At 42.7% G+C, this 25,025-nt stretch overlaps 1 protein-coding gene across 2 annotated transcripts in view; it reads left to right on the top strand.

Annotated features, from left to right (window-relative positions):
- The window catches only part of LOC134602220 (uncharacterized), an 81,881-nt gene that overhangs the window by 36,770 nt on the left and 20,086 nt on the right, over positions 1-25,025 (top strand). For both annotated transcript variants that reach the window (XM_063446882.1, XM_063446883.1), the window contains exons 3-8: positions 5,174-5,308; positions 5,408-5,470; positions 13,404-13,526; positions 15,713-15,826; positions 15,913-16,070; positions 17,388-18,030. In XM_063446882.1, the coding sequence (XP_063302952.1) occupies positions 5,174-5,308; positions 5,408-5,470; positions 13,404-13,526; positions 15,713-15,826; positions 15,913-16,070; positions 17,388-18,030 (1,236 nt within the window). The remainder of the gene's footprint in view (positions 1-5,173; positions 5,309-5,407; positions 5,471-13,403; positions 13,527-15,712; positions 15,827-15,912; positions 16,071-17,387; positions 18,031-25,025) is intronic.

The following is a 25,025-nucleotide window of genomic DNA, read 5'->3' on the forward strand; positions in this document are numbered from 1 at the left end:
ATACACATTGAGGTAAAGGTGTTCAAAAGTAAATAAAGGTTAGGGTTACAATGTTTTATTACATAGAGAGGATTACATAATACAGTTTAAATAGTAAAATGCGTTGTTAGCGTGTGTCCGATGTAACTGGCATGGAGTGAGAGTGCATGTAGCGTGCACAAGTTCCTTGAATAATACTGTATTGTTTGCAATGATATAATAACAACAGTAACAAAAACAAACTTGTATAAACAAGAGAATAAAATGGCAGGGTTGACATGCGTGAGCCTCCATGATGAAGCTAAAGGTATAAGTGTAAGATGCATTGCGGGGGTTGGGCAATGGCCACCCTTTCTTCATGACTGTAGAAGCAGGGTGGGAGGGGGCGACTGTCCCACAGGGTCACAGGGTCGTGTTGGAGGACGATAGCATAGACAATTTTGGAGGTTGTCATAACAGATGCAACTAGCAAACAGGGATGATAAACTATATACATTTGGGGAAAGAAGCGCTAAGGCCCTGTCTCCCTTATGGTGGGTCACTGTGTGGCCTGCAACTTCTATTATCCAAATTATAAAGTGAAACCCAGTCTGCCCAAGTCGTTTTGGAATTGTTTAGTTTTAGTTGGTGAATCAAGGGACATACGTTCATATATGTACAATTGTTGGAACTTATCTTTGAGCTGCACGAGGGATGGTCATGGGTATACATGGGACTTCCCGTTTCCTGAGATCAGGATACTCTTTATTTGCAGGTAAAGGAATTTGTCTTGTTTGGGCCCTCCGGCCCTCAAGCAGGTGACACACCTGTGATATTCCTAGTTTTTGTCAGCCATCAAGAGACAACGTCTGAGTCGTTGCCTTAAGCACATTCAATGGAACCCTAGGGTAGAATTTAGATTTCCAACCCAACAGTGTCGTGAAGTTGTCCCAAGTTTCTAAAGTCAGCCCCGTTGGAGGCAATAGGCTGAGCTCAGGTCTGTGGAGGGGTAAGGGAGTCCACATGTAATCTATCATGGATTACCTGTGGAACTGATCCCCCTCTATATCCACCCATTGCACCTGTCCCTGGGGGGGGCATGAAGGGTAACTCGTGCTGCCAGTAAAGTAGCTTTGTAATATAGTCCTATGTTTGGGAGACCTACTCCTCCACTAGCTGGGTTTTCTGTAGGAGAGAGAAATGGATCCTATGTCTCTTTTCCCCCATATAAATTAGCTACATATTGATTATAGGGATTTGCAAAGTGAGCTGGAAATCTGTACTGGTAGGATTCGGAAAACATACAGTATGCGTGGTAATGTCATCCTTTTGAAGGGAATTAATTTTACCCAGCCAGGTAAGGTTGGCAGCTTACAATTTGAGAATGTCATTTTTGCACATTTGAATCAAGGGGACAAAGTTACATTTTATAATGCCTGCCAGGGAGGAAGTGATCTTAACCCCTAGGTAGGTGAGGGAGGAAGTCCTCCAATCGAAAGCGTGAGTGGCTCTCAATTGCATAACTTTCTCCTGAGTAAGCCCTATGGCCAGTGCCTGTGTAGTATCTTGGTTTAGGCGGTAGTGCGAAACCTCGCCGAAGTCCCTTAGTAAGGATAGGAGATGGGGGCAGGGCCAGATAGTGCTATGAAAACATCATTGTCAAAAAGGGCGAGGCAATAGTCCCTCTCCCACAATTTGATTCCTGTAATTTGTTGGTGATTTCTTATTTTTTGTGCAAATGGTTCTAGGGACAAGATGTAGAGTAGGGGGGGAGTGGGCAGCCCTGGCGGGTCCCGTTAGTAATGGGGGATGTGTTGGACAGGAAGCCCCCATAGGATACTTTAGTAGATGGGGTCGAGTATAGTGCCATAATCCCATTTTTGGTCTGCTAGGGGAAATTGAAGCTTGATGAGGACATGTCTCATATACAACCAGTTCAGTCTGTTGAAGGCCTTTTCCTCATCTAGTGCTAGGAAAAGGCCTTCAACCCCATTTACCTCCATTCCCGCTAAGATGTTCAGCAACTTTATAGAGTTGTCCGAGCCCTGCCTACCCCTTACAAAACCTGTTTGGTCGTTATGAATCAGTTTGGGTAGTAGTGGGTTTAATCTGTTGCTAATGAGTTTTGCATGAGTTTTCGCATTACCATTGAGCAGAGATATGGGCCTAAAATTCTTGCAATGAGTCGTTATGTGTCAATAAGTGGGCCACCAACATTTCCTTGGGAAGAGATCCCTTTTCTGCACTATGGTTGATTAGGGCCAGAAGGTGTAGAGATGATGCGGGAGAATGTGTGGTAGTAAATATTAGAGAGTCCTTCAGGGTCCGAAGCTTTAGGGGCTGCAAGTGAAGCAATCAGAGCGGAAGAGTTCCACTTCTGTAAAGGGGTTCATGAGGTACGCAATGTCGTCTGGGAGCATGGGGAGCTGTAAGTCTGAGAGAAAGGCCTCTATTCCATCAGTGGTCGGGGCAGGGTCGGGGAAGGGGTTTGTGTGTCCTCCCTCAGTGCACTGTAGTATTTTGCAAATTCGTTCACCAAGTGTTGTGGGTCTATGATCTTTTCCCCTTTAGAGTTTTCAAGGTAGGTGATCATGGAGGCGACAGATCTTTTTTTAAGCTGGCTAATTTGGCACCCTGAGGCAAAAAAGCCATGTTTCAATTTCCTAAGAAAGAAGGTTGTTTTAGATATTTCTTGGTCCCACTTTATGTGCCAGCCAAATTTGATCTATTGGAGAGTCAGGTACTATGTTTTCATTAAAGTAATTGTGCAAGTCTTTTACAATTTGCGATACTATGGCGGGGTCAGTAAGGTCAGTAAGGAGGTGTTCATTCAGCCTCCAGCTGCCCGAACCTCGGTTAGCAAACTGCTCCCTCAGGGATAGGGTGACCGAGGCATGGTCGGACCAGGTGATCAAGCCAATTTGGGAGTACTCCACTTTGGGGAAGGAGGTAGAGGGTATCAAAAACCAATTTATTTTAGAATAGCTATTGTGTGCAGCTGTGTAGCATGAGTAGTCCCGCTAATTTGGGTGTGACAACCGCCATGGGTCGATCAAGTTATGCGTCATAAGGGTTTGGCAAATGCGAGAAGATTGAGTAGCTCTTCATTTCAACCTACGGGCCACTAAGCTCCGATGCTGGGAAGAGTCCATCTTACTATCCAACATGAAACTGGTGTCGCCTCCAATAATCACCCCTTCCCCAAAGAGTATGCTGTGACCAGAGCAAAAACATTTCCCATAAATTCACACTGATTTTCATTAGGGCCATAGACATGAATGTGAAGGGATTATTATTTACATAGCACTGTAATACAATATACCGTCCCCTTTTGTCACTGATCTTCCGTACCAAGGAACAAGCAATCGATTTACTAATCAGAATGGATACACCCCTTTTCTTAGAGGCATAGCAAGCATGGAAGTCTATGAGAAACGCTTTAAAGTTATCCCCGGTATCCGTATGTTATTGCGTCTGTCCTTATCCTCATGATCGGCAACTTTTTCTTCCAGGTGTTTTAGCTTTTGTTCCAGCGAGGAGTACGCCTCCGCTAGGGTGTTGTGTGCATCAACCAACTCCTCAGTCTGCTCTTCTAGGTGCGCCATCTGGTCGCCCAGAGACTGGATGTTGGACCGAATGTCGGAGGCAATCTTTATGAGATCGGAGTGGAAGGTAGACTTCAGGTCAAGCAGGATAGTCTGCAGCGTAGCATTGGTGACAGGATTCACCAGTTCTGTGGCGCTGTGTGCTCCGTCGCTCAGATCAGATCAAATTTTCTGCCCGATTTCGATGCCATTGGTGTCAGGCAGTTGGTACCAACTCTTGATGCCGTTTTTGGTAGCTTATGCTGGTGCACCAGGCTGTGTAGTTAAACGTCCGTTCTCGTGTGCTGCTAGGACACGCCCCTCAAACAATATATTTTACATGCACAACGTGCAGCACTGACGTTCAGTGATTGCCCAGTGCGGCTTTGGCTCTGCCCCCACCCTGCCTCCTTTGCGGAGTATTGACGATATCAATACATGAAAGCATTGGATTGGCTGAGATCATTAGGCCTGATTATCTCCGCTAAGAAGTCAGAGCATGGGCGGGGCCAGAGCTTGCAGACCTGCACGGTGCTGTAATAAAGGTGAGTAAAATACTTATTTTGGGGAAGGAGGGAACACAGGTGGCCAGGGGGCCTAAATAGTGCTTTTAACACTACAGGGTCAGGAATACAGGTTTGTATTCCTGACCCTATAACGTTCCTTTAATTACATTTTATTCGTCTTATTCATTAAATTCATAGAAGAATAATTTTAGTGTTTGAATTTCTAATAAGAACAGTTGTGAAAGAATTTTATAGCCAGAAACAAAATGTATATAAACAGTTACTACAGTTTAAAGAGGCTGTTGTGAGTTTTATAGCTGTGGAGCTCTGTGTCTGTGATACACATTCTGAACTCTTGGAAAAGAGTGACATCACAAAAAGGGATGCCAATAAAGAGGGACTGTCTGTCTCTCGAAAAGAGAAACACTTGGGAGATACAATATTTAGTGTCATTCTAATTCCTTACTCTAATAGCACTAAACAAGCGAGTCAGTGATAAGTTATATTAATAAAGCCGATATGCCGAGTCAGCACAGAACACTAATAACTTGGGTGTAGCATCCCACTCCCTAACTTACTCATCTATGTAAAAATTACATTTATAGAGTATGAAATTAAACCGTAGGGTATTAAATATATTTCCTTTATTTTTTGCCTGTTAAAATAGTTGATTTTTTGTAATCGCTTTAAAATGTGTATAAACTCAAGTGTGAAATATCTAAAAAATAAATAAAATAAATAAAATGTATCCTGTAATACATTCACATACATTTCCTTTATCAAGGATGAAGTCAGGATACATATATATATATATACATATATATATATATATATATATATAAATGATACTGGCATTCTATGTTTCTGCCTTTGCTGTAATTCCCTAGGCTTTGCAGGTTCTGCAGTGTGCTCTGCTCTAACCAGTCTCCACCAATCGCAATGCTCCCCACATTTTGTATGGCAGTTCTGAGCCTGGTCCACAAATCCGTGCACTGAATGTATTTATGGGTGTAGCTGGCGTTTCTGAGAGTTGTAGTTCAGCTGTTGGACACAATTTCCTTTATAAGTATTCATAGTACTTTGACAATGAATTGTAATACATTCACATACATTTCCTTTATCAAGGATCAAGTCAGGATACAGAGAACACTCGAAACAGAAGACGTTTCACTGATGTTTGAGAGCTTTCTGCACAGAAATGGAACCCTTTACACCTGTTTCACTCAGAACGGAACCAGGATGTACTTTGATGACGAAAACGTAAAACAAATCATCTGGCTAAATGTTACATTTCCCTTAAACTACATGTTTAATGTTAAATGTTATTTTTTAAACTTTATTTTTTCCGTTTTATTTTAGGGTATTGTGCCATTTCCTGAGGAGCTATACGGTGAAGGAAAATTTATTAATACGCAAAACAAGGTATCTTTATACTTACTCACTATGCAACGCTGAATACTTTCAGTTATAGCTAATTTTATTAAACTTGCAAATCATATGCACCTTTTTACTAATTGCTCACAATTAAGTGTAATGCTATACCGTTGGTTTGAAATGTACATCACATGTGAATCTTGGTATTCCTATCCATTGGGGCAGAATGTGCCCTTAAAAAGACCCACATTTTTACATTTAATGGTATTCCTAAAAGACACAGGCGGCACTCACTATTTTAAAAAATATTCTCCAAAAGTGCTGTGTTCAAAATATGTCAAATGTAAGGATGGGATTGGGGTTCTTTGTACCTGGTGAAAAAATGGTTAATTGAAACACTGCCTTTTGTTTTTAATTTGGTGTAATGAAATCCACTTTGGGTAAGAATTTTGCCATGTATTTAGGGTTTCTCTTGCTACACATTATTGGGACTTGACAGAGTCTAGTTCTGCAGCACTGGAGGTGAAACTGTACAGCTAGGGTTGCCAAAATGTAGATCCATAGATGTTGCAGAGTTACAGCTCCCATCATGTACGGACAGTCCTAAGTCTGGCAAACCATGATGTGAATTGGAGCACTGTAACATATTGGTATCTGCTATATGATCCCTATTGTAGGATTACCGTTTGCAAGCACAGTGCATACCCACCCTATGTATAATATATGTCTGTGGTAGATCAAAATGTGCAGAAAATGACACAAGTGTGACTTTGGTACCATTGTCTTTACAATAGCAATCACACACAGTATAGAAGGCACGAGGTTCTATATGACTTTGTGCCAAGTGCATCACTTTATTACACAGTAAAATATCAGGAGGTATGAAACTCAAAGTCAAAATCTATGAGCTAAAGTGTGTGTGTGTTGGGGGTGGATGGGTTGGGGGAAGAGGGGCTGGCACGAGAATGCCCTATTTGCAAAATACAAGACATGGAGAAGACCCATTGAACTGTATGAAACTGAAACTGCAATTTCATTATAACGAACAGCAGATCGAATCACATATACCTGGTGCATAAACATGTACTTGGCATGTGTCAGTTGCACTGCTTTTATCGATGTGGCCCTTTTGGACAACTTCCCTTGTTTACGGCTTACTTTGGTGGAATTACATTTTAACCACACTTTAATTGTTAGCACATTGCATCATCCTAAAAGAATGAAAATATAGAAAACAAAATGGACGGGCCTCTCCACAAATCACTGGATGATGTTCAGTTTTCAAAATGTGGCTCTTTTAATTAAGTGTAAACCTTTTTAGGCTATTTATTAAATGCAAATTATTTCAACTAGCATCTGGCTGCCCAAATAACCTATAACTCTACACAGCCCTGGGTCCACATAACACCACCCCCACGTAAACCTATAACGATACTCCCCAAACAATATTCCTACATCCTGTACCAGAGAAATCTGGCTGCAATTCATCTGTGAATTGGTTAAATTATTGTCATATTATTGTCACTGTAGCAAATAGGTCCACCTGGAATAAGGAAGTATCCATTCAGCACAATGTAGTTAGCATTCAGTTGATGTAGAATACAGTGAACTTAACTGGAATTCCTGGCTAATCATGGCAGCATCACTTATGGGTAGCTCCTCCCTTAGCAGTCACAGGACAGGAATTAATTAGATTAATTAATTAGACTGATAGGTATAAAGAGTCCCTCCTCCCCTTACACCACAGTCTTTTTTCCTGTCCTTAGCAAGTTCTACAGGACTTTTTACTTTTTATTTTATGGCCACCTTCCTGCGTTTGTCGTGGGTTCGTTCCAAATGAAGTTCAGCCTCTCTTCATTTGAAGGACCCAGTAAACAGCCTGCATGAGCAGGACTAACTGGGTCAGGTTCAGAGTAAGTACTGAACTGCTGCGTGGGATGTATATCTAGTGTTTGAGGGAGACACTGTTCTAAGCTTCCTGGGGTTGGTTATCCTTAAAAATTTCCCCTTGTTCTGGAAGTGCCCCTAGTAATTGGGGTTGAAATCCCCCCCTTACCTTGCTGGCAGTGCTTTGGGGATCCATACTGCTGTCTGCCTAATGAAGGGTGCTGTTGTGTTCTATTGGGAGTTGTGTTTTCTTGCCTGCACGCCCTGGGTTGCCCCTGAGGGCTTTCTGGGAGTTGCTGTCCTTGTGGGGGCTGTGTTCAGCTCTTCCTCGGCCAGCGTTGCTGTTTTGCCGAGGTGTGCGTTCCAGCCGCGGAATTGCCGAACCCGGAAGTGCCTCGCGCCGGCCGCGAGGCTTGGAACGCATGGCGTGCGTTCCAGCGCTCTGCGCATGCGCGGACCGGGCGCAGAGGTATTTAAACAGGGGAATACTGACACTTGCCTGTCAGCTGTTCGGAACTTCTGATTTTCGGTCTGTATTTCGCCAGTTCTCCTTCTTGCTGTCTCCTGGCTGCCTGGAGTGTGTTTTCTGCCGTTATGAGGTAGGATTGCCTGTTTCCATGGTTTTTGCTGGGGGCTTTGGGTTTGCTTTCCAGTTTGCACTTTTGGACTTATTAGGAATGTGTTTCTGATTTGCCTTTGTTCCTTTTATAGTATGGATTCTCCCTCCGCCTCTGCTAGATCCCTCTCTAGAAAACATAGGTGAGCCATTTATTTTGTTCAGGGGGGGGGGGTTGTTAAAAGAGTGCCATGCTGAGCCTGTAATATATGTTATATATGGCTTTATTTCAGCCCCAGCAAACAGTTGGATTCTCCAGCGAGAAAATCCAGAGAAAAGACCAACAGATGCATCAATTGTTCATCACCTGCTCCACCTGGAAGGAACCTCTGCAGGGAATGCTTGTCGGAAGCGGCTAATGTCCCCAGTAAGACTTCACCGCAGGACGACCTTAAGCTTTGGATTTCCCGTGCAATTGCTGAGGGCTTTAAGTCTACCACGGGATGTGGCGGCCCTCCTAAGAGACGCAGAGCGGAACCTCAGTCTTCCAGCTCTGAGGAGGATCCGGACCTGTGGGAGGTCTCTGATGAGGGGGAGGAGGAGGCTGACTATGCCTCCAGGTCTCTGGACTCTAAGTCTGTGGATCGGCTTATTACCCTCCTCAGAGACACTCTTAGCCTCACGGAAGAGAAGTCTGAATTGAGAGAGGCTGACAGGTTCTTTGAGGATTTGAAACCTAATAGACCAACGTTGCCAGTGCATTCCTCTATAAAGGACATGATCCTTCAGGAGTGGAATAAGCCGGAGAGGAAGTCCACCTTGAAAAACAAGTTCGCAAGGACTTATCCTTATTCTACCATGGACTGCTGCCTTTGGAATTCGGTTCCCAAGGTTGATGCCGCAGTGATCCATATGGCTAAAAAGACCACGCTTCCTATAGACTCCATGGCATACTTAAGAGAACCTATGGAAAAGCGTATGGATGGTGACCTAATTAAAGCCTATCTGGCGCTACGGGCCTCACGAGTTTGGCTCGCTAATTTGGAGGAAGATATTGATCAAGGTGTCCGTAGAGAACATCTCCTGGGAAGTCGCAAGGATTTGTGCCTTGCTACTGAATTTTGCTCTGAAGCCTCCCTGGACATCACTCGCATGATTGCCAAAGGTATGGCCCTATCGGTGGCCTCCAGAAGGGCTTTATGGCTTCATTCCTGGGGGGCGGACTATGCCTCCAAAGCGTCCTTGTGTGGTCTACCGTTCCAAGGGGACCTCCTGTTTGGTAAGATCCTGGAGGATGCCATTCAGAAAGCGGCTGATGGGAAAAAAGCGTTTCTTCCACAAGTCAGCAGAAAGGGTTTTTCCTCCTCCTGGAAAACCAGGCGATTTAAGGATCGGTCCTTTCGGGACAGTAGAAGCTACAAGCCCGGAAGGGAGTATTCCAGGAACTCTTCGTGGAAGTCCTTCTCTCACTCCTCTTCCAATAAGGCTTCCAGAGGTAGAGGTGCCAGGACCTCCGGGAAGACCTTCTGAAGGTCCTCTGGCCCATCCGGGTACGGTGGGTGGAAGACTGCAGTTCTTTTACCCGGTGTGGGCCGCAAATGTCACAGACGAGTGGGTCACCTCAATCATAAAAGAAGGCTACAGGATAGAATTTTCCTCTCGTCCACGTGCTGCCCATTTCAGAAAATCAAAAGAAGGTGTTGGAGGAAGTCCCTTCTCACGAAAGATTCCAGGGGATGTATTCCACTGTGTTTTTGGCCCCAAAGCCCCAGGGAAAGTGGCGTCTCATCCTGAACCTAAAAGGAGTGAACGCCTTTCTAGACGTAAGGACATTCAAAATGGAATCCTTACAGACTATCCTAAAGTGCGTAAAAGCAGGAGATTGGATGACCTCCATAGACTTAAAAGACGCCTACTACCAAATCCCTGTAAACAGCAATTACATGCAGTTCCTTCGGTTCTGGGCTTTAGGAAGACATTTCCAATTCCGAGGGCTTCCGTTTGGTCTCAGCTTAGCGCCAAGGACTTTCTCGAAGGTCCTTGTCTCTCTGATTGCCGTCATAAGGATGAGAGGTATCGAGATATTCCATTACCTGGACGACATACTCATCGTAGGGCCTTCACAAGGAATAGTGGAGCTTCATACATTAATGGCAATGAACATCCTGCAAGATCACGGGTGGCTTCTCAACATAGAAAAAAGCTCCCTGATTCCATCTCAGACCATCGTGTTCCTCGGAGCGGTGATAAATACAATTTCTGCTCATGTGTTTTTGTCTCCAGAGAGGGTCATGAAGTTACAAGACAAAGTCAAGAAGCTCCAGGTTCTTGAAAAGGCCTCGGCAAGGGAAGTTATGAGTCTCCTGGGTTCTTTGACGTCTACGATAGGTTTGGTGAAGTGGGCCCAATGGAAGTTTCGCCCTGTACAGAGTTGTTTTCTTCTCCAGTTCGACAGAGAAAAAACGGATTGGGATCAGGAAATTTCTCTGCCCCTGCCAGTAAGAAGAGAGTTGGACTGGTGGAGGAACGGGAAGAACCTAGCAAAGGGTTTTCCCTTGGAAGAACCTCCGTGGACCGTTATTACGACGCATGCCAGTTCTTCTGGTTGGGGTGCCCACCTCGATTCCTCATGGACTCAAGGGTGGTGGACTCGAGAAGAAAGTCGGCTTCACTCGAACCTAAGAGAACTGCGAGCTGTTTCCAAGGCCATTCAGGTGTTCCTTCCAAAGATCAGGAATTCCTGGGTGTTGATCAAGACGGACAACCGAGCGGTGGCCTCTTATGTAAACATCCAGGGAGGCACAAGGAGCAAGCGGCTCTTAAAAGAGCTAGCTCCTCTAATGGTGATGGCCATGACCTATCTCCAGGGACTGAAGGCTATCTATCTCCCAGGCTCGGAGAACGTAGCGGCGGATTTTCTCAGCAGATCAGAAATTCTCCCGGGAGAATGGAAACTTCACCAGTCAGTTTTTGCTTGGATCACCCGTCGGTGGGGCATGCCCCAGATCGACCTGATGGCCTCGTTCAGGAATCGCCAGGTGGAGAATTACTACTCCCTCCACCCAGAGAGTCAGGCACTGGGCCAGGATGCTCTATCTCTTCCTTGGTCGTTCGATCTGGGGTATGCGTTCCCTCCCCTACCCATGATACCCAGGTTCCTGAGAAAAGTTTGGGCAGAAGGGAAAACGGTTATTGCCGTAATCCCGATTTGGCCTCGAAGGCCGTGGTTTCCCCTACTGTCAACGCTGAGCCAGGAACAGCCTCGGCCCCTGCCTATATTGAAGGATCTGCTAACGCAGGGTCCAATATCCCATCCTCATCCGGAACGCCTCAAATTGGGGGTGTGGGTCTTGAAAAAGAAAGACTTCAACAATTAGGCCTTTCAGAAGCAGTGGTCAATACTCTCTTACACTCAAGGAAGGCTTCTACGTCTTCATGCTACCATAGAATCTGGGATGTGTTTCAGGAATGGGCTTCGGCCAAGCGAGTTGACTTCATACGCCCTCGCAACACTGAAATCTTGGAGTTCCTGCAAGAAGGTCTGGATAAGGGTCTTAGCATCAGCACTCTTAAAGTTCAGTCTTCGGCCCTGTCAGCTTTGTGCAACACCTCTTGGTCATCAGACCCATTGATCTCCAGGTTCTTCAAGGCAGCTTTCAAGTTGAGACCACCTTCGAGATCCACTACCCCTCCTTGGGACCTTCCGCTTGTTCTCGACTACCTGACTGAGGATCTATTCGTTCCTCTTGAGAATTTGGATGCTGTCCTCCTAACTTACAAAACATTGTTCTTAGTAGCAATTACTTCCGCTAGGAGAATTTCAGAGATCAAGGCCTTCTCCACCCTGCCTTCTTGTCTCCAATTCTACCACAATAGGGTGTGCCTGAAACCTAATCCTGCATTTCTGCCTAAAGTGGTCTCTCGTTTCCATCTATCTCAAGAGGTGGTCCTGCCATCCTTCTACCCCAATCCATCTTCACCAGAGGAGATCAAGTGGCGACGTTTGGATGTCATGAACTGCCTGTCTATGTACCTTGAACGTTCTGCTCCTTACAGGAAAACTCACCAGCTTTTCGTTTTGCCTTCAGGGGCCAGGAGAGGTGAGGCAGCTTCTCTATCTACATTGAAGCGTTGGATTGCTCTTGTAATCAGAAAGGCTTATCTCAATAAAGATCGCTCTCCTCCACTGAAGATAAAGGCTCATTCAACCAGAGCATTGTCAACTTCCTGGGCTAATTGGGCAGAGGTTCCATACGATGACATTTGCAAGGCAGCCACCTGGTCTTCCCCGATGACGTTCATGAAACACTACAAACTTGATGTGGATGCTCCTTCCACCTCATTTGGGAAGAGTGTCTTGTCTACGGTTTCTTTGTCCCGTGGATATTATATTCAGTCATAGCATAATAATTTGTTCTGTGTGTTTTTATCATAATTTTATTCCCACCCTAATTTTGTGAGCTTGGGTATTACCCATAAGTGATGCTGTCATGATTAGCCAGGAATAGAGAAAATTTATGCCAAACTTACCGTAATTTTCTTTTCCTGGCTATTTCTCATGGCAGCATCAGGGTTCCCGCCCATTTTTTATTTTCAGCTTTATAATTGGACTGTGGTGTAAGGGGAGGAGGGACTCTTTATACCTATCAGTCTAATTAATTAATCTAATTAATTCCTGTCCTGTGACTGCTAAGGGAGGAGCTACCCATAAGTGATGCTGCCATGAGAAATAGCCAGGAAAAGAAAATTACGGTAAGTTTGGCATAAATTTTCTCTATTATACCAACCGAACTGGAAATTATATTTTGCTTCATCAAACTTGACATTTAATAATTAGACAGATGTAAAATAGTGTAGGGACCAAAATAGATCTTGCAAACACTCCTACATGACATTGGCTATCCCAAAAACAATGTCCACTTTCATCACAAAGATGTTTGTAATGGAAATTACTGGGGATTAGTGACCATGCCCCAGGGTTTACCAGTGGGATTCATCTGTTACAGTATATGTAAAAAAAATATCCATTGTAATGTAAGACATTTATAGGAAAGTAGGCACACAGGCTCATGTGTCTTCCTTTATAAGAGCAGGTGTATCTGTCAAAGTGTCTGATTCATATGTGTAATGCGAAGAGGAACTAAACAGTTGCACTGCTGTGACTCTGTAGGAATAATTTGATAAATGATCCAGTAATTCATGGTGCAGATGGATAGGGGGCTTCATTTTGCACTCGGCAAGACATTACTTAGCCCTTCCTAAAAATCCATCCGCGATATTCTATTCAAGCCTATACGCTTCTCTGTCTAATTAAGTTTTAGCTTATTTAATTAGCAATTATTTGGAAGAATTGCAAGGCAATGAAATGAAGACCCCCTCTTGTCGGGCATGTTTAAACTAATTTACCCAAGCTATTTATTTGTTTAAAAAAAAGCCACGCTCTATGAGTAATTAATTTAGAACGTTTATCAACTGTGCCAGTCCTCTTAGTAAACAAGCTTATGTACAATAATCTGCAATGTGTATTATGTTTTGCAGCCCGACAAAGCGGCTGGTGACATTAAACAAGATATTAACGGCAGCTCAGGTTATTTAGAAAATGAGCGCACCAGCTCCTTCTACATACCAGGAAAAGGAATGACTATGACATATATATTTGAGGTAGTATACTTTTTTTTTTTCTTTATTTTTTTTACTAATAATAATTTAGAAAAATGTTTTTAGGAAAGATCATTTTTACAAAGTACAGATCATTTTTTTAACCCTTTTACTGAATCTGCAATGAACAAAAATATAAATAGTAATTCTATCAGCCTATCAGACTATCTGTATATCTATCTATCTCAAATGGAAAGTAATGCCATTGAAGGGTTTTGGAGACCTTATAAGAAACTACAAGACCAAAGGTCGAATAGCTTATAAATGTCCCCGGACCCCCTGTGATGGCATTATTTTCCATTACATAACTTTTATATTACATTATATATTTAATAGCAACTAATAGAAACTAATAGCAATTTTGATTTAATCCATTTCAAACCTGACACTATCTCCAATCTGTGGTAGATATGATGCTTCAGTGAATATTGTACTTGTACATGATATAATCCAGAAAAGTAAATATTTAATAATGCTGTTAAACTTTAATCACCACTGCATAAACAAACCCCATTCTCCACTGTGTCAAGAGTGCGACGTACAGCCGAAATGTCGATCTTCTAAATCCTTTTGCAGCCCTAACCCAAAATAGAATCTTAGAAAAGCTGGTGAAATTCCCTTCCCAGATTATTTGTTAAACATTTTTAATAAAACCTATATAAATGTACGAAATTTTGTTTTTTGAAGTAGCTTTCCATTTTGGGAAATAAACAGTAATTTCGATGACCAGTATTCGCTGACACAACATCAACCGGAGCAATAAAGTATATTGAAAATGATCTTATTTTGTGCTTTTCCTTTTTGGCTACAAAGTAATAAAAACATTAATGTATGCATGTGCCAAAAAAACACTTATGAAAGTACATTACAACATAGAAAGTGTTTATAAAAAGCACCATAAGCACTACTTGCCACTGCAGTAGCTATGGTGCCATTAGGCTGTGGATGCTGTCTTTAACCGTGGGTGCGGTCTTTAATGGTTTGACCAAAACCAGGGATCCCTGGGGCAACACCAACCCTGCTGCCTGCTCGGATCTTCATCATTGATTTCATCCTTAGCCATTAATTGGCTGTCTGCATTAGCTGAACCATTCCATTCGCTTATACCAGTAGATATACTTTGTGTTTCTAATTTAGCTTTCTCGATATTTGTGGTTGAAAGTTAACTTTGGTCTGTTTCTCTTTGCTTGTGCTTGTTATTGTGACCTTGTGTTATTTTGTAAAAACACCAATTAAACTTTAATTACAACATTTCTATTTCTAATGCAGAAGTGAAACTATTGCATTAGCAATAGTCAAAGAGAAGGGCATGCCATGTGGACTTTCAGTTTTGCTTAATGTGCTTGATAATGCCTTGACTAAGAACCAAGGACAGAGCCATTACACCACATCAGTATATAGGGAATTAAGGTGCTTAGACTGCTTCCTTAAAGAGACAGCTTATTGTAGTTGTTCTGGTGAGTATATTCTGTCCCAGCAAGCATAGAAATGCAGTGTTTACATTACAGCCTAGGAACACCTCTAGTAACCACTCCTCAGGCGGCTACTAGAGGTGCTTCCTGGGTCATTGACACACAGTGTGCAGCAATGATATTCAGCATCTCCACATTCTGCATGGAGACGCTGAACTTTCCCCATTCAATGCATCTCTATGAGGAGATACTGATTGGCCAGGGCGGCGTTCGTCTCCACCCTGGCCCTCCTCCTTGGCTGAGTTCATCAAAATTGAAGATCACAGCAAATCCAATGCTTTTCTATGGGAAAGCATTGAGATTGGCTGAGATCATCAATTCTGATGATGTCAGCCAAGGAGGCGGACCAGGGGCAGAGCCAGCACCAGGAGACTTGCGCAGCACTGGAAATAAGGTAAGTTTTATAGTTATTTAAGTGGGGCAAGGTGGGACAAGGGGGGGATTGGTGCTTTTTTAACACTATAGGGTCATGAATACATGTGTGTTCCTGACGCTATAGTGTTCCTTTAAGTTGTATAGAAATATGATTGTTGTATAAATCAAATGGAACTGGAACTAAAGTTTTATTACAGCCTTCTTGAATTTAATAAAAAACAACAAAAAAAACTATATAACTAAACATATCTTTCTGTGAATTCATCAATGATTGAAAAACACTCTTCTTTCATAGAACTTAATTAATACCAGAGGTAAAGACATGTTTTTATGTGTTATTAGGAAAGAACAAATGTTTGCAAATATTTTGATAGTGATTCTGGTGCCTGGCTTATTTTACCCTTGCTTTGGGAAGCGAACATGGATTTTATAAAACACAGAGTGGAGCAAGTGAAGGTAAATCTATAGTATAATATTTTTATATAGTAGGAAATAATATTAACAAACACGGTTCTAATGGATCATTTTCTCACTTCCTATAGGACGCATTACCATCCATAACGGACTACAAGGAAATCCTGGCTGCACTAAGACTTTGTAATTATGATCCTGATGAAGTCATTTCGATGTTCTATGCCATGTTTGGGGACAGTCTGGCTGCCATACCTGAACAAAACATTGAATCATTGAATTTTACTCGGTATGCCCTGTCTAAATATATATATTTTTTTCCCGCACAGAATACATGAAACCAGTGCTAAATAAACTATCAAGAACGTCTGTTTAGCTTTTTCAAAAATCAGAAGGATTTTTGTTTGTATTTTTTTAAACTTGGCTACAAGTAAGGTTGTTCACTAAAAGTGTGAATCGTCTGGGATTCAAAGCCAATTCAATTAATTAAAAACTTTAGACCAACTTGTAAAAATTCAGCTATGTTTTTGGTTCAGTTATTTTGATCTAAAATTTGTAGTGCATTTTGAATCCTGATAAGTCACACTTTAGGAATTAACCCTATTTGTAGACTACCCGAATTGGGTGGGTGGGTGGATGGGAATTTTGAGGTGCTGCAAGAATTACTTGTGAGTTGCAAATTCAAACCCCATAAAAAGTCAAAACCCGTCTGTGAATGTAGTACACAGAGATAACTTTCATCATTATTTCGTGCAAACTTGTACTACATTAGTACTACATTTATTTGAAGTGACAAAGTTTTGTCACTTCAAATAAACTCTGCGTAAATATTCTACATCCCATTTCTCTTGGTCCAAAAAGATGTTCTCCCGTGGGAAAGACATGGTCATCTATCAAATACAATAATGTTTTTGCAATTAATGGTCGTGGAAAATGGATGAACAATAACCTTACTGGTCAACACAACTATAACAAACTATTTTGAAGGAATAGTTTAGATTATCCGGAGGTTAGATGTATTAAGGGAGTTCAAAAAGTAACAATATATTTGCTGTAAAAGTAAGTGGATTCTGCAAAAGCATATAAAAATGACCAAATGAGAGGCTTAGTAGGAAAGCACTTTAGGCGATTAGTTTGAAAACAGAAGAATGATATCTTTCTCTTTGCCTCATAATATTTAATACCTGTCCAGTGATGATTCCATTGTCCTCAAGTACCACCTACCAGTCCAGGATTTAGGGATTACCCTGTTGTGTCTAAAGTGAGTTTTTTTTTATCTTTCTTCCTAAAAAATACCTTAGACACAAATGTGTAATGCCTAAATCCTGGACTGTTGGGAGATACGTGAGGACTGGGTTGGGAACCACTGATACAGGACATCCTGTGTCTTAGGTTTGAATGTTGAGGTATATCTGCCTTGACGATATCCACCTCTCAATAAAGCCTAAGTGACGAGGAGTTCTTTTATCCCAAAATCTGATTGCATGAATTAATGGTGGGAATGTTTTAAAATTATTTATCTGTTCAAAAAGATGATAACACTTTCCCTGTTCTATAACACTGTTTTTTGTAAAAAAAAAAAAAAGGTTTCTTTTTCTGTTCAAAGGGATGTTTATGAAAAGGAAAGGCAGATTGAAAATTTAAAAAATAAATTGAAGGAGCGAGATAGAGACCTTGAAAATATGCGCTTAAAATGTAAACATCTAGAAGAAGAAAAGGATCATCTCATTCGTCGCACAGAGGTGTTACATGATCAGGTTGATCAGTTACAATCTGAACATGAAAAGTTCTTAAAGGAAATATCTGAAGTTCAAAGAAAAAGTTCAGAAACGCCTAATCCTGGTCCTAGCATATTACCTCTGAAAAAAGAAGTATTTTTAAAACTGATAAAAGAAGCCCATGAAATTAATGTTTGTAACCACCAGTTACGGGTGGTTGCTGTACATGATCTATCGGACATGGGTCAACAGTTGAAAAATGTTCAAAATCTAATGGTAAACATGAAAAAATCTAATCATGAGTTGGAGGCAATCCGTGCTCTTTATCAAAGGGAAACCCTGGAACGGAAATTACTTTATAACCAGCTTCAGGAACTTCGAGGGAATATTCGTGTGTTTTGCCGCTGCAGAAGAGATGATGGAAAAGGGGAACATCTAGCATTTCCTTCTGATGAAGACATTTTGGTAAATCATAATGGAAGCAAAAAGAGATTCCGATTTGATCAAGTCTTTCTGCCACAGTGTACTCAGGTAAGGCATTTTGAATTTGTGTCAATCTTAAGGGGACACTATAGTCACCAGAACAACTACAGCTTAATGTTTTTGTTCTGGTGAGTACAGTCAGTCACTGCAAGCAGTGTTTCCATTACTGCATAGGAACACCTCTAGTAGCCACTTGAGATGCTAGAAATGCTTCCTGGGTTAGTGCTGCACACTGTGCAGCACTGACATTCAGTGTCTCCATGCTCTGCATGGAGAACTACAGTTAGCTCCTGACAGAGTACCACTTTAAATAAAATGTAATAAAAAAATAAATACAATTATTTCTATGAGAATAGCTCATGTTCCCATGGGAAAATGGCTCCAGATAAGGTACAAACATTCATTCTACATTACAGCTGGCTCTCTGTATATGCTGTTAACATTAATGCTGGGCCTGATTGACTGAGATTGCTGCAATAGGTAAGGTTTTTTTTTTACTTTTAATGTTCTAAGGCAAATTCTGCATTTTGTTAGGATAGCACTAATTATGCAGCACTGTGTAAGTCTTTGAAGCTATTGATGTGCAAGTCTGCGAGCAATATTTTATGAGTTTGTGCAGCTACATAAGCTGGAGTAAGACTAAAATAGGCAGACATTTAAACCACTTAGCAACCCACTTTAAGCACCTGACACCAAAGTTCCTCTTGCTCTTTCAACCACTCTCTCCACCCACTGTACCATGGCAATGTGAGACTGTAGAGGTGTATTTGTATAGTGCGGCAGTGTGTGACATTTTCTTTGCACCATCTTCCCATTTTTCGCACTCCCTATTCTCTTTGCTTTCTATCCATTATCGCTGCACACCCGTTTTGTGCGCCACCTTTTTTGCATTAATTGTATAAATAGCAGTTATTGTTGTTATTAATATTTTATTATTTATATAGCGCCAGCAAATTCCATAGCGCTGTACAATAGGTGGACTAACAGACACGTAATTGTAACCAAACAAATGGATGCACCGGAACAGAGGGGTTGAGGGCCCTGCTCAATGAGCTTACATGCTAAAGGGAGTGGGGTATAGTGACACAAGGGGTATAAGTAGGGGTATTGAAATAGGTTGCTAGAAAAGTATTCACTGAGAAAGTATTTTTGACAGTTGCAGGAGAGGAGTAATGGGAGGTGGGTGAAAGCCTGCTAACAGTTTAATTTGATATGCTTTCCTGAAGAAGTGTGTTTTCAAAGCTTTTTTGAAGGAGTGGAGTCTCGGTGAAAGGGAAGGGAGTTCCACAGAGAAGGTGCAGCCCTGGAGAAGTCTTGGAGGCGAGCATCAGATGTGGGAGTATGGACAGAGGATAGGCGAAGGTCTTCGGCAGAGCAGAGGGGTCTCGACGGGACATATTTGTGTATTAGGGAGGATAGGTAGGTTGGAGCAGCATTATGTAGGGACTTGTAAGCAAGTTGAACCCTATATCTAACTGGAAGCCAATGTAGGGACTGAAAGGCATGGGAAGTGTCATCTAATAAATGATAATGAAAGCCAAAGGAGCTGATGAGTTTACCAAGGGAGGCAGTGTAGACTGAAAACAATAGGGGTCCAAGGACAGAACCTTGGGGAAAAGCAACAGAGAGGGGTTAGGGAGAAAAGGCAGAGCCAGAGAAAAAGGTAGGAGGAGCACCAGGAGAGAGCAGTATCTCGTAGTATCACTGAGATTAAGGAGAATGAGAAGAGGCTGTTGATGATCAACAGTGTCAAACTCAGCAGAAAGATCAAGGAGAATTAGGATAAAGTAATAGCCATGAGATTTAGCCGATAAAGTAATGGCCGCGAGAGTGCGGAGCGCGGAATCCAGACTGAAGCGGGTCAAGGAGAGAGTTTGATTCGAGGAAGTCTGTCAATCTCACATACACAACTCTCTCAAGGATCTTGGAGGCGATTGGCAGTAGCGATATAACGGCAGTAGTTGGATGGGGAGTTGGGGTCAAGGTTGGGCTTTTTCAGAATTGGCATTATAGTTGCATGCTTGAAAGGTGAAGGAAATGTGCTGGAGGGATTTAAAATTTTAGTGAGAGGAAGAGCAAGAGAGGGAGACAAAGTGAGGATGAGATTTGAGGAAATAGGATCAAGGGAACAGGTGGTGGGGTGGGAGGACCAGAGCAGAGCAGAAATCTCTTCCATTGTAGTAGGTGCAAATGAGCATAGAACAGTGGAGTGAGTGGGGTTGGGTGATGTATTGGAAGATGCATTAGAAGGGGAGGGAGAGTTGTTAGAGATCTCTTCCCTGATTGTAGAAATCTTCTTAGTGAAGTAAGTTGCAAAATTTGAGGCGGACAGAGTGGTAGGGGGAGCAACAGGGCAAAGGAGAGCATTAAAAGTGTGAAATAGGTATTTGGGTTGGCAGGATAGTGTGCTTATGAGGGTGTTGAAGTAATTTACTTTTGCAGAGGAAAGAGTCAGAGTGTAGGAGCACAGCATAAATTTATAGTGGAGGAAGTCCGGTGCAGAGTGAGACTTTCTCCAATAGGGTTCAGCAATTCTGAAACATTTTTTGAGGTATCGAGTCAGCTTGGTGTTCCGGGGTTGTAATTGGAAGCGCTTGCTGCGCTTAAATGTAGGAGGTGCCATGATGTCTAGTTGAGAGGAGACAGTGGAGTTATAGAGTGAGGTTGCAGAGTTAGGGCAAGTGAGATTTGAGATGGGTAAAAAGAGAAGTTGGAGTTTGATGGAGAAATGCTGGAGATCAAGGCAGTGGAGGTTTCTGCGAGACTGAAGAGTTGAGGGTGGTGAAATTTGGGTACGGGATATGCCGATTTCAAAGGTCAGCAGATGGTGGTCAGATAAAGGAAATGGAACATTGGAGAGATTAGAGGTGGTACAGAGATTGGTGAAGATGAGGTCAAGAGAGTTTCCTGCTGTATGAGTTGTTGAAGTAGACCACTGTTGTCAGGCCGAAGGAGGAGGTTACAGAGAGCAGATGGAAGGCATCAGGGCAGGTTGAGGTTGTTGATTGGGATGTTAAAGTCGGAAGGAGTGCTAGAGGAGAGAAAGTGGGGTAGCCAGGAAGAAAAGTGTTCAATGAATAGTCTAGGATGACCGGGGGGCAATAGATGATGGCAATTCTTAAAGGAGTGGGCTTAAACATGCGGACAGTGTGAACTTCAAAGGAAGTAAAGGATAGGGCAGGGGCAGGATAGGTTGAACGGTACATTGAGAGAAGGATTCGTACACCGCCTTTACAGTTGAGTCTGGGAGTGTGAGAGAATTGTAGTCCACCGAACCATAAAGAAACCGGAGTAGCGGTATCAGAGGGGGAAACCAGGTCTCAGTGAGTGCTAGTAGTGTGAGGGAATTAGAGATAAAGAGGTAATGTATGGCTGTTGATTTAATATTGCTACAGATGGAACGGGCGTTCCAGAGTGCACAGTGAATGTTGGTAGAGGAGGATAAACTGTAGGGTATGTGGATGAGGTTTGTGTGGTTTCTAGTTGTTTTAATGTGAGCAGACGAGGTGAAGGGCCCTGGGTTGGGAGAGATGTCACCAGCTGCTAGAAGTAAGGGGAGAAATAGTGATAGGAGGTGTGAATGGGTTTTATACGGGCGGGTTCTAGGATGAGATTGGGTGGGAGCAGGAGAGAAAGAATAGATAAATTAGTGCAGGGCATGAGATGAGAGAAGGGGGGAGTGTAGCAGAGATGGACTAACGTGGATGTGACTGTGTTGGTTTAGGGGTAGTTTCTTGGTCGGTGTGTTATCGGTTTGTTTCTTGGTCGGTCTAGGTGTTATTGTCGTGTGTCGATGTAATTTTCCCACGGTTACCACGAGAATGTTTTTATGGAGCCTCGCAATCTGGCGGTCAGCTTGTCCATAAGGTGGCATTCTTTAATTTAATTGAGTACTGCATGGTGGGTCGCATCCAGGTTTGGGCCAGGGCCCGTCTAGCTGCTAGGGTGATTTTGTTGATTTTGTTGATCAGCTGTTGTTCTGGTCTGGTCCAGCTGTCAGAGAGTTTTGCTAACAGAAATGTCCATGGGTTCAATTCGACCGGTCTGGATAGTATTTGGGATGCTAGTGTTTGGATGTCTTCCCAGAAAACTCTAACCTTGGGACAGAACCACCACATGTGAGTGTATGTCCCTTTTGCTCCACAGTACCGCCAGCAGAGGTCTGTGGGTATCTTTTTCATGTGGTGCAATTGCACCTGTGTGGTATACCACCGGAACATTGTTTTATAAGATTGTTCTTGCATTGTAATGCATACAGAGGTTTTTGAGTTGGCCTCCCAGATATCTTGCCAGTCTATACCCTCTAGTGTCTTTCCTAGTTCGGTTTCCCATTTATCAGTGTAGTGTAGGTTGCCCCAGTTTTTTTGTGGTGGAACAGAGGTGGGAGTGTAGTTGGGTGATCATGCCCTGTTGGTACTTCTCAGTGTGGCAGATTTGTTCGAAGAAGGTCGGTTTGGTTTCGGCGGCAGTTTTCACTGTCGTCTGGGTAGCGTAGTTTCGGAGTTGGAGGTATCTGTAGAAGTCAAATGGGGTTAGGGTGGCTCTAGTTTTTAGCTCCATGAAGGACACCACAGAGTCGCCTATGTATAATTGGTGGACTCTCTGGAGACCGGAGTATTCAAAGCCTCTGAAGTCTCTTGGTCTCATGGCCGGTATAAAGGCTCTGTTGTAGTATATCGGGGTGAGGGGAGAGGGTGAGGACATGAGTTCATATTTTAGGGCAAACCTGTCCCACAACTGTATGGAATTGGTGATGGATGGGCAGGCTGTACTTGGTAATGCTCTACGTTCCCTCAGGTCCATATATAGAATTGTGGAAGATCTGATTTACATAAGTCTACATAAGTAGGGACTTATGTAGATCTACATAAGTAGGGACTCCAGATCCACCCATCACCTAGTTTCTGCGGGGGGGGGGGGGGGGGGGGAGGGGGGTGCCATAGGGCTATTTGTGCTAATTGGGCCATAAGTTGTAGTAGTAGTGTGAGGTAATCCTAAGCCTCCTCTCCCCTTGGGGCGGTAGAGTATGTTGCGGGATACCCTGTGTCTTTTGTTCTGCCAGATGAATCGGTCTATTGCCTGTTGTAAGGGAGTGAGGTCTCGTTTTGTGATGGGAATGGGCAGGGCCTGGAACAGGAATACGATTCTGGGTAGAATATTCATTTGAACAGAGTGTATTCTCCCGATCCAGGAGATGGGTTTATCCACCCAGGTCTCCATGTCCGTTATGAGTGTGTTACTCATGGGCGTGTAATTTAGTTTATGTAAGGTAGAGGGATCCGCTGGTAGTTTAATGCCTAGATACGTGAGAGATGTAGGCGAAATGTGGAGGTGGTGGTCTAGGGTGATTTGGGCAATGTCCGCTTGAGAGATGTTCATAGGGAGTGCGCTGGATTTCTCCATGTTGACTTTGTAGCCTGAGATTGTGCCATAGGTCTGGAGGAGTGGGAGCAGTGCGTGCATGGATGGAATGGGGTTGGTCAGAGTGAGAAGGACATTTTCTGCATATCCAAAAACTATCCTTCTATCTTGCCTTCTATCTTGGCCCCTGAGATTGATGGGTGTTCCCTGATTGCCTGGAGGAGTGGTTCCAGGGTTAATACGAAAAGTAGGGGGGACAGTGGACATCCCTGTCGGGTACCGTTGCTTATGTTGAAAGGCGGGCATGTCGCTCCTGTAATTTTTATTTGTGCTGATATGTTAGTGTATAGTGCCCGGACTGCTGTAATGAATGGAGGGGGGAATTTTAAGTGATCCAGTAGCGCGAACATGTAGGGCCATTTTACGCGGTCAAAGTCTTTTTCGGCGTTTTGAGAGAGGATTAGTGATGGTGTTTTAGTTGTCGCTAGTGTCAAATTTATGTCTATGTTTCAGCGTGTGTTCTCAAAAAGTTGTCTACCTGGGATGAATCCTACCTGGTTGGCGTGGATTAAGTGTGATAGGAATGGGTTTAGGCATTTTCACTTTTTGATGTTATACATTGAACATTTTATTTTTATTTTTTATATTTTGTTTGTAACAAATATAAATTACTATAAGCTAGGGAAACCCCGATCCCTGCCCAAATGCTAAGTTTTCCTCCAATTATAATTTATATATTTATTTGTGTTTTTGCTAATGCAAGATAGCAAGTTTTGCTAAATGTGACAAATGATTTCCCCATCACTGCTCATTATGCAAAGTCATGAAGCCGCAGATAAAAGCCGTAATCTTACCTGTTCTCTTTTCTGCAGAAGTTTCGAATGTAAGAATACAAAATAGCTAACCACAATATCAATGGCTCATGTGTTTTATATATATACTGACTTTTAAACTTCTGAACACATCTGACCCTTGTATTCTGCTCTGTGGGGGTCTAATTTTACACCATAACCACTGCGCAGCAGGGATTTCTGGGACAAGTATTTTGTCTCCTTTGTCCCATAAAGATAAGTGGCGCTATAAAGAGCCATACAGCATCCAATTTTTATGGCACGAGAGGCCCAGAACCAACTACTTCTTAAGCTCCCTCAGCCTACCTCTGCTGCACACATTGGATAGAATTTATCCTGATAAGGTTATGGTGTACGTTTCACACTTTCAATGCGGCTGCAGAAGGGTCAGTCTCTTAGTGCCAGGGAAAGCATCATTTCTTTTGTCAAACCATTTTTGTTAAGCAGCCCGTAGGCTCATGGCACTATAACTCCTACACTGACCTGTGATTATCTTGCTGAGATGCCCATATCTATGTTTCAGGTTTAGTTAAGATTTAGGCAAAAGATACCGGTATAAGCATTGTAAAAAGGGAAGGCATTATTTAATATATCTCAAAAAATCGTAACCTGAAAAAAAAGCATTAACACACAGAGTTTATAATATTATATGCTGTATTTATAAGTATATACAGTTCTCGTTAAGGCTATAAATACAGCATGTTCGTATGCAGTTATACAGCATTACTTTATATGCTGTTTAATTGGGGTTGGGGAAGGCAAGAGTGTGTCGATTCAGTTCATAGATTCATCACCCACAGGTCAATTATGGTTACAGAACATTCCTCCCGT

Source organism: Pelobates fuscus, chromosome 3 (assembly GCF_036172605.1).
Source record: "Pelobates fuscus isolate aPelFus1 chromosome 3, aPelFus1.pri, whole genome shotgun sequence".
Taxonomy (NCBI): Eukaryota; Metazoa; Chordata; class Amphibia; order Anura; family Pelobatidae; genus Pelobates; species Pelobates fuscus.